Here is a 10,117-nt window from a genome sequence, read left to right on the forward strand (position 1 = left end):
GTGGCCAATGGAAACAAGCTTTGAAACTAAACATTTCTCTACAACACTCAAATTTGTAATGAGTAATTAGAGCAATAAAGGAAACTAAGAAGATAAAGGTTTGATTGTTCCTATTTATTAATTCCTTAAATAAAGGATGGAGCAAAAGAAACACATAAGTTGAAGCTGTTAAACCATATAACCTTCTTCAAGAATGGCTAAAAGAACAACACCAAACAAATATAATATATGTTGCCAAAAACAACTTATAAACACAATTCCAAGGTAATATTAGATAGCAGAAACAACACTAGCAAACTTGAAATTCTGTATGCATAGGTCCTTAAAGTGCATTGACAAGAACGGGCAACAATATTTTAATTATAAATTTTTTATCCGACATTCTAAATCTTGTCTTTTGTTTAACTGATATTGTTCCAAAGATTCAGAGCTTTCAAACTCTAGCCTTCTTGTTACTGCAGCTTGGGCACTTGTATTGCTTGATGTGCTCAGCCTTAGCAGGAGTAATTTTAACACATTTGCCATGGAACCATCTCTCACACATGTCGCAACAGATCCAGAATTCATCAGTGCCATAATTGTCACCACAAGCACCACATGTTGCACCTTGCTCGTCGTCTTCTCCTCCTCCACTGTCATCATCCTTCACTCCCTTGGCCTCAGACTCAGACTGGTGGGACTGTTAAAAGGGAGCATCCCGAAAAGAAGATCTAAGTGACTTTCGAAACATGGGTAGTGATAGAAATAGAAAACATAAAGTTGCGAACATGAAATGGAAAAGTGCATACCACCTTTCCACTTGATTTGTATTTGGTACCATTGTTGTGAGCAGCAGAAGCTGGTTGGTCCTTTGATTGCTTAGCACTTCCCGTGACAAGTTCGAAGATAGTTGGGAGATCATTTATCATCTGAAAAAGCCTTTTCCTGCAAATATCCAGTTGAACAAAAATTAGAAGAATAATATGATATAGGCACTTTGAATACATATATATATAGATACATACCTTTCATTCTTACCAAATCCAAAGCGGGCACCAAAATAGAAGGCAACAGCAAGGAGCCAGGAGTCAGTGTGAACAGCAACAAGTGATAACCAATCCTTCTCTTGCATCCCATCCCTAGCAAAGTTTATACCTAATGCTGGCTCTGGAAGTTCAGGAGGCACTTCCTCAACTGGTAAATTCACTTCCCATGTTTCATTTGGAAATCCATACAGACACAAATTCTCCTTCTCTACACCAAATACCAATATAATAATGAACCATTCAATTCTCTAATTATAAACAAATATGACAAATTGAAACTAACCAGGATGGCACTGCTGGTAAAACCTTTCAACATCTGCAACCAAAATGAAAATTAAAAAAAGTTATAATGAAAAGGAAGGTGTGAATGGAATGAAGAAGAAGAAGAAGAAGAAGGACCAGTAGTAAGGGCCTTAATGAGACCAGCACGTCTGCCCTTAAAGTCTGTGAAAACTTCATCCACTGTTCGTGGTATTCCCCCTTCCATCCCAATCTCTTATTAGGGTTTTTATTCCCTTTCTCAATTCTCTTTCTTATTTTGGGGGAAAAGGACCAACACTCAAACAAACAACAAAATCAAGGATGCAATTGCAAAAACATTTACACTTGTTCCATTATTTAGCTACCTCTCATTAGAGTTGAGCATGACCCGACCCTACTCGCTCACCCGATATAACCCGGTCACGATTGAGTTTGAATATGGTCGGGTCTGATCGGGTCTAGGGTCGGGTTCGAAAAATAGATCGATTAATATTTAGTGCCGGTAAGGACCAAGCATGACCCGACTTGTCCCGTCTCATGGTTAGTCGTTCATCATGTTTATATGTGTTTCTACTCACATGTCTATAGAGTAATAATATTCTTTTGATTGAAAATATTATTTATTCTTTAATTTTTACATAATATATACATGATTAATAATATATATACATATAACATTTTATATATCAAACTACATAATCATAATAATATATAATATTGAGAAGTCTTTATCTAAAATGAATACGCGTTATATTTAATCGGATCAATGGTCATGTCAGATTTAAAGGCGGACATAATCGTTATTCAGAGTTGGGTCAGGTTTTAAGGCTGATCCAATAGTTATTTAGGGTCGGGTTAAGGACAAGCCTTAACCTGTCCCAACCCAGCCCATGCTCACCCCCGAGATCCCATTCCCAACTTTGAAGGGTAGCTATGACTTATGGGCTATCAAATATGAACCATCCTCACCGCATAATTATCACCAACTTCAAACGCCTCCTCCCTCTTCACCTTTCTTTCAACCCCCCTATATTCTTTCTTTTTCACCAACAGCCCAATTTCTTAATTAATCATATCCCTCTATATATACAATTATTACTATATCAACCAATCAACCAACTCAATAACAGTATGCTTCAATAAATATTTACATTTTTTAAAGAATCTAACCAACTTAGATTACTTCAATATTATAAATAACTTATTAAAAAAGTGACCCGACCAGTTGAAATCATTGACCTAATGATAAGTACATCTCATCAAAATTCCAAGGTACTAGTGTTGAAACACCTGAATATTCCTATTATGTTCCCCTTTTATTCTCAGTACACCAAATAATAATAACCAAACCCATTTGATCAAAATCTACAATGCTTTCATCTATCCAGAAAGGGAAGATAAAGATATAATAAATGAAGTCCATATCCACCCAAACAATTAAATCCTTTACACAGAATCCCATTAAAACACAAGACCACTGAAACTGAAATGTTTGATGTAGTTGCCTCAAGTATCATCAACTTGTGAGTGAAACACAAAACTGGGAAATGTAGTGGTGATATCTCTGCCAAGGAAACAACATAAGTCAGATATTAGTTAAAAGATACAAATTCATGATCAACTAAAGGTGTGTGTGTGTGTGTGATATCTATATATAATATAACTATATATTTAGAGATACCATCCAGAACAAAATCAATTCATAAGCCCATACGGTTATGACAAGTGTTTGAAATAAAATGATAAACATAAGGGAAGAAGAAAGGTGCATAGGATTATAAGTATTTAAAAAATAAAACTTCTCTTTTATTCTAATATAATACTATCAGTTCGTTTAAAAACATTAAAATTAGTAAGGATTTCAAACTTCTGGGTGAAGAGGGGAAAAACTGCCATTTTTCCTTATTAAACAGTGAAGATTATAGTGTGGATAATATTATAGCTCATTTTAACAAACACATCCAAATATGTTTTGCAAGACTCTTTCCTCACTGGCACACAAGAGAATTTCAAAATCTAAATAGTGTTGGTAGCAGGGTGAAACTCACTTAAGATACTGAAGAGTCATATTTTTCAGAAGGGACAGATGCCGCAATACAAGGTTTCGCCATTCTTCCTTGTCAATCTTCCCGTCATGTTTTGTATCAGCTTCCTCAAATGTCTAAATAACTTAAAATCTGTCAGTGACATATCTCCTGAGAATATTAAGACATGCATGATTTTATATGGCAATGCATAAAACTAACTTATGAATTTCATAACAATGAGGCTGAATGAGGGAAACAACAGAACTATCAGCCGGATGTAAAAACATTACAAACAGAAAAACAGAACTGCTCATTTCCAAAGTAAGAATGCATTACTCGTAGCATACGTGCTTAATAAGATTGCTTTTACTAGAGAGTGTCAAGATGAATGGAAAAGGCAATAAATTTGATAACTGACAATAACAAAAATAAAAGAAAGATAGCAAAAATAATAAGAAAGAAAAGAACTTATCAAATGCACCAACATAACCATACTAATGAACATATGATTTGACATGCTAATTGAAGTCATGAGATAATGAAGCACCTTGTCAATGATACTTTCAATCACATCATCTGAAAGATTCATACCAGATTCATCTAGAGTGGCCACCACCATTAGTTTTACCTAAACATAAAAACAATGATCATCAATGCTTATCAAAAGGCATGCTGATACCAAGAAGGCAAGAACATGTCAGAGCAGACAGGTTCCAAGGAACAAAGAAACGAGTACAAAAGTTATATTGTGATTCTAATTGAAGGTAGATACTCAAGTTTTGAGGAGGCAAAGGGAAAAAGAAAAGTAGTACACAGTTCTCGAGCATGAGTAACTTCCAAAGTTACAGCTGTATGATTAAAATATCAATTATTTAGACATATGTATAATAATTTAATTATGATTTAGGCTTCTATACTGGATGCTTAAAACATATTCAACTCAAATTTTCTAGTGAATGCCTTGCAATGCACTACCAACTTCATCTAAGTTGATCTCAGTTCTCACAGCAGTAACATTCAAGAACAAGTTGTCAAATTCTTCTCAGAGTAAGGTCACTGATTTACCCATTATGCAGCAAATAAATCCATAAATATAACCCCCAAAAAAAACAATGATAGTTGTTTCCTGAACAGGTTATCATCTATAAATCAAATCTTTCTTTCTCCCAATGCAAAGCCTTGCCCTGGTGACAAAGATAGCACAATCTACCTTTGAAAACCCATGAGGCATAAGCTGGATTGATTTTCAATACAGGGCCTTGGACCATTAAAGAATTGAAAATAAATGGGCTTTAGAAAAACAAATTGTGAAAGGTAAGACTGATTCCAGTTCCCAAGACAGTTCTTTCCACTATTTGTTGTCAGGACACCTAAACACAATATAGAATGACTGCCCTACACGATGAGGGGGCAAAGCTTCATTTATTCAATAGCATAAGAAAAAAAGTTACCTCTTGTCTCTCAATAAATCCTTGCTGTTTGAGATCATACAACTGGAATGAAACTGCAAGAAGGGAAAGTTGAGAATTCCCAACAAGCATATGCATCACTACCAATAACAGATGCAGCATGGAGAATTTACAGACAACAATAGAAAATTAGATACGCACTACCTCCCTCTCCTATAAATAACAAATGCAGCAGCAAGGATTTATTCTTACACTCAATCTTATCATCAACCGATGCATTGGGATGAAAGACAGAGAGAGCACGTGCAAACTCTTCGAAATCAAGTATCCCTTTGTGCTTTGTATCAAACAAGTCAAACACCTACACAATTCAAACAATGCAAAATCATTAACAGGATAAACACATTTATAAGCTTCTTATTATATGTATACACTATACAAATGATTTCGAAATCATCAGATCATAAATATTACTCAACAAAAGGCATCCAAATCAGCAAATACATCTAACAAAGCAAAATAAGAAACAAAAGCTGATGTGCGAGTAAGATACATAAACCATATTCTCAGTTTGATATGAATTTAGTTAGAGGCATTTTATGAGGATTTATACTAGTATCAATGATAAGATCCCCCTCAGCAGGTGTTGAAATTATAGGGTTTAGGTATAGGGGATGATACCAGAATGAGGTGTTGCCAAAAATAGAAAACCAAAGTCCTGAAGAGATGGGCTGGAAGGATGGGAAAAAAATAGCGGAAACGTGAGACCTTTAAAGTAGGATGATAACAACGACTAAAAACAACTTGAAAAGAAGTCGTGAACCAGAAAGCCAACTGGCAAAAGGATCACAAGCCTAAGTATCCATCAAGGCTGATACCATGGCTCTAATACCATGTTGAAATTATAGGATTTGGATATGTAAGGAGAAAAAGAAATGCTCAAAATAATAAATTGTGTTGATACTATTATGAATGTTGATGTGATTATGTGATGATAATGTGACAATAATGAGATGATAATATGATTACAAAATACATAATACTAATTATCCTAATACTAGATTAAATAAGGAAACAAGTCATAAAGGATAAAATAAAGTAATGTCAAACCTAAGAGATCTTTTAAGATACTTTAAACAAATCTAAGATATAATCATCATAATATGATATATTATCTATATATATCTAAGTATCCTCTAGATATTCTTAATTAATATAATTTAAGATATTATGAGTTAATTTCATATATTCTAACAATAGGTCTTTGTCTGTGTTTTAGGATCAAAATGATGATGTTTGTTAGCCATACATGCATGATATTAGGTATTACATGAAGGATAAGCAGATGAAGTCCAATGCTTGATAATCTAGGAATTGAACTTCTGAATTGAGACATAAATAGTCTTGATCCTTCAAGTGTTAAAGAGATACCATAGGTAATTCTTGTAGATTCCAGACCATTGGGCTTCAATACTAGGTTGACCTGTGTCCCTTTAGTGCAGTTAGTTTTGTTAGTTGTTTTATTACTTCTTCTTTTTTTCCAATTTATATATTGTATTTTTCATTCCTCTTAATAATTAAAATCATCATAGATTGGTAATAACACGATCTTCATGGGAATAGTACTTTACTCATCACTTTATTACTTGTTGGCAACCTGTGTACGTAAAAATTCCACACCAGTTTTTGACAAAAACAAGAAGTTAAAGCTCTACGTACCCTATCTGCAAATAAGCTCTCTTTCTTGTTTGTCTTAAATAATGCCAACTGAAATTCTTCCTGCCATGTAAAATAAGGAAACCATAAAACTACAAACTATCAACGTTTAGAACTACAAGTTAACACTTAAGTAGATGATGATAATACAAATTATTCTGAGTTAAACATAAAACATAATACATTGGTGAAGTTACAGTTGTAAGGGTGGACCAGCAAGAAAGCCATTATCCAAAAAAAGGTCGGAAACATGAATAATGTAACACAAATTGATAGAGGGGTAGAGCATGAGATGGAATAACTCACCTTATTAATTAGTCCATCATCAATCACTGCACTGCTGATCTTCTTGAACAGCTCATACAGTGCTTCAATCTCACTTACACTAACTGAATTGACAACAAAACAGATCAATATCCCTTTTCTTCAACAAAAGAAGAAACTTGAGAGAGAAAACAGATAAGTATTTTAGAAAGTCCAAGAATTTCCTTTACACAGCGGAAACCCAGTTGTTAAATAGAGAGGTTCATTCTGGGAGTCATAATAACTGGAAATCACAAAAGGATTATTGGACCGTTCTTACAGTTTCTAGAAGATGTGTATGTACATACACACACCCCCTATTAACTAACTTGAAAAGCATCAGTCAATTGATGCAGCAATAAGTAGGAGTCACAAAGAACATCTAAGAGTCCAGTACTTCTGGAGTAATTATCTGTTAGTTGATCAGTAATCAACAAATAGTTATGAAATGATCTGCAAGGATATCATAGAGGAAACCCCTTCAATGATCACCATAGAGAGATAAGCGTCATTTTCCATCCAGATTGTACAAGTAGTCATTGTTAAATTACAAATCGAAGAATCTAACTATATCCTTGAGTCTTTGATTTCCACCTTTAGTATTTAATTTGACCCTCAATAATGTAAGCCCAAATTTTAGTTTTAATGGTTAAACTGCATAAAAGGAAAGACAATGATAAAAGAGAAATAGGAAAGACAATGATTGACAAGGATAAAAGATACAAAGGAGCACATTTAGATGCAACAAAATAATGACAGTGCAATCATAACATACACACTGTCTCTCTTGCAAGAACTTCTGGATTTTCTAAACCTCTAGGTTGCTTTGATGAATCATGATGGCAACAATTTACAACAGCAGCACATAAATGCTTTAATCCGTCTAGGCACTGCAACATGATATTTTCTGGATGTCAAAACAATACATACCTGAAATCCAGGAAAGAAATAGGCAATAATAACAAAATGTGCAAAGTCTCAGTTTCTATCTTTAGTAATTAATGAAGAAAAGGGTTTCGTTTGCTAACTAATATAATTAAAGCATACAAAAGGTTTGCATAATCAAAGGGAAAATTTTATAACAACAGTGCAAAGGATGTCACATATTGCCTACACTTTCTCAATTCAGTCTGATCTCTCCATATACTAATAAAGAGAGGGAAAAGGATAACAGGATTGGGCAGGGACAGTGCCGGCATTTCTTGGGCCCTAGGGCGAAATACAAATGAGGGATGTTTAGACTGAAGACAGCATGCATAGAAAAAGTATATGGAATATAGAATCCACTACTTCATTTTGTTCGAGGAATCCAAATGTTTTCTTTTCACTATCTTTGTGGACAAACTAAGCGTATTGAAATATGAAAAATGCTTCTAGAATTGGCATACACATGAACAATGACCGGTTTCCACCCTCTAAAGAGAAATAGTTGAATAATGATAGGTTTCCATACTTCAAAATCTAAAAGTTCAAGTATAACTATATGATTCATTCATCCAATTCTCCTATTTCTCTCACAACAAGTCTGTCCTTCTATCCATCAACCATGTAAATCAGATTAAATATGAAAAGACAAGATTAGCAACATAATAAGTTCCAAAACTAAAGACAAATGAAAATTCATACAGCAAAAGCATAGGAAAAAACACGTGGACAATGTGACAGTATGCAAGGCGCAGAATTGAGACCCAAAAGCTGATTTTGAATCCAAAACCAAAAAGGATTTGAATGCAGTAATGAGACATGGAGCTTTCAATGAAAAAACAAATACATCTTCATTCATTATTGATTAAAACACAAAAGAATAGATCTGCAGATTAATTGAGAGAACAAGTTGGAAATAATTGAAACAACAACTGTAGAAATGGAAGGAGGGGTTTACCTTTCAGAAAATGGAGAGAAAAAAGGAGAAAATCGAAGAGGTGTTTAAGACAATATTCTCACACATCTTTCTCTCTTTGCAAAAATTGTAAGGCAACAAACTTTCTGGTTTAATAATACTCTACATGCAAAACTTTTTATTTTATGTTGTAAAGTATTCATTTTTGTATATATTTCATTGTATAGAAATTAGAATGATTTTATATTGATATATTTTGTTATAAATTTTTATATCTATTATAATGTCTAATTTAAGATGAGATAAATGTTTATTGTGTTAATGATAGTTATTTATAACTATATGTTTTTTAGTATAAATTAAAAAACATCAAGAACAAAATAGAAAATTAGAAATTAGTTTACGGTGATAGTTATATTATATTTTACCATTATATATAGTATAGATATAGGAGACTGTATATTAATATATTTTATTTTTCATAAACACATGAGTAATTGAAATATAGATACTTTGTTGGTTCATAAAAGATTTAGAAAGAAAGATAATAGAAAATCACATGAATATTTTTAGTTGTTTAGTTTCAAAGAAAAAAATAAAGGAAAGTAAGTGGATGGAAGATGTTTAATATGTGAAATGACATTTATATCATGTATAAAAATGTTTAATATATATATATATATATATATATATATATATATATATGCATACATAGAGCTGGAGTTAAGTATTAGGTAAGCAACCAAAAATGACCACAACTTTTGTAGTGGCTCAGATTTGTCTCAAAGATGTATATAAATCCAAGAAAGATATGTACTAAATACTAATACAGACCACGATCTCTTTAGAAGATACTTATGGTTACACATAAATAAGATAAATGATAGGTGAGCAACTATTTAATGCTTCAACATACAATCATGCTACTTCCAATTTCTGATGATAATTATTTATCGATTACTACATGAGTTGGTGTTATAATGTTAAGTTGTAGAGAACCTTGAAAGCATATAGGGAGACATTCCATTGTACGGATATGAGTGTGATAACACTAATGGGGGATCATGCACCAATATTATTAATACTGTATTGGTCATCAAATCAGTGTTGTTTGTATAAGGATGTTGATAATGAGAATTCCACACTTGCATGTTAATATGGTTCCCAAGTGCATATTTAATTGGGAGAGTAGTTCACTCTCAATTGCCACTTTTGCAGAATCTGCTATCTCTACATTCCACAAAGCCATCTCTGTAGATTAGCTTCCACCTTTCTCTCCACATTTATTCATTTCATTTTGTATTATTATTATTATTATTATTATTATTATTATTATTATTATTATTATTATTATTATTATTATTATTATTATTATTATTATTATTATTATTATTATTATTATTATTATTATTATTATTATTATTATTATTATTATTATTATTATTATTATTATTATTATTATTATTATTATTATTATTATTATTATTATTATTATTATTATTATTATTATTATTATTATTATTATTATTATTATTA

At 32.3% G+C, this 10,117-nt stretch overlaps 2 protein-coding genes across 9 annotated transcripts; both read right to left on the bottom strand.

The window, feature by feature from the left end:
• Positions 255-1,651, bottom strand: LOC109352707 (PHD finger protein Alfin1-like). Of its 2 annotated transcripts, none has more exons than XM_019594896.1 (5): positions 1,425-1,651; positions 1,309-1,341; positions 1,005-1,233; positions 792-924; positions 255-679 (listed from the first exon to the last, which is right to left on the bottom strand). In XM_019594896.1, the coding sequence occupies exons 1-5, from the start codon at positions 1,510-1,512 to the stop codon at positions 434-436; spliced, it is 729 nt and encodes a 242-aa protein (XP_019450441.1). In that variant the 5' UTR covers positions 1,513-1,651; the 3' UTR covers positions 255-433. The 2 variants fall into 2 exon arrangements, with proteins under 2 accessions (XP_019450441.1, XP_019450434.1); XM_019594889.1 differs by having other exon boundaries at positions 789-924.
• Positions 2,516-8,734, bottom strand: LOC109352722 (calcineurin B-like protein 3). 7 transcript variants are annotated; one of them, XR_002108394.1, is made up of 10 exons: positions 8,624-8,734; positions 7,517-7,671; positions 6,745-6,827; positions 6,442-6,501; positions 4,927-5,083; positions 4,765-4,817; positions 3,861-3,941; positions 3,335-3,447; positions 2,577-2,850; positions 2,516-2,525 (listed from the first exon to the last, which is right to left on the bottom strand). XR_002108394.1 is itself a non-coding variant. In XM_019594936.1 (9 exons), exons 2-9 carry the CDS (start codon positions 7,638-7,640, stop codon positions 2,793-2,795), a joined length of 681 nt encoding a protein of 226 aa, XP_019450481.1. In that variant the 5' UTR covers positions 7,641-7,671; positions 8,624-8,734; the 3' UTR covers positions 2,575-2,792. The 7 variants fall into 7 exon arrangements, 6 of the variants coding, with proteins under 6 accessions (XP_019450481.1, XP_019450472.1, XP_019450452.1 ...); XM_019594936.1 differs by lacking the exon at positions 2,516-2,525 and having other exon boundaries at positions 2,575-2,850; positions 4,975-5,083; XM_019594927.1 differs by lacking the exon at positions 2,516-2,525 and having other exon boundaries at positions 2,575-2,850; positions 4,765-4,862; positions 4,975-5,083.

The sequence above is a fragment of the Lupinus angustifolius genome, chromosome LG01 (assembly GCF_001865875.1).
Source record: "Lupinus angustifolius cultivar Tanjil chromosome LG01, LupAngTanjil_v1.0, whole genome shotgun sequence".
NCBI lineage: Eukaryota > Viridiplantae > Streptophyta > Magnoliopsida > Fabales > Fabaceae > Lupinus > Lupinus angustifolius.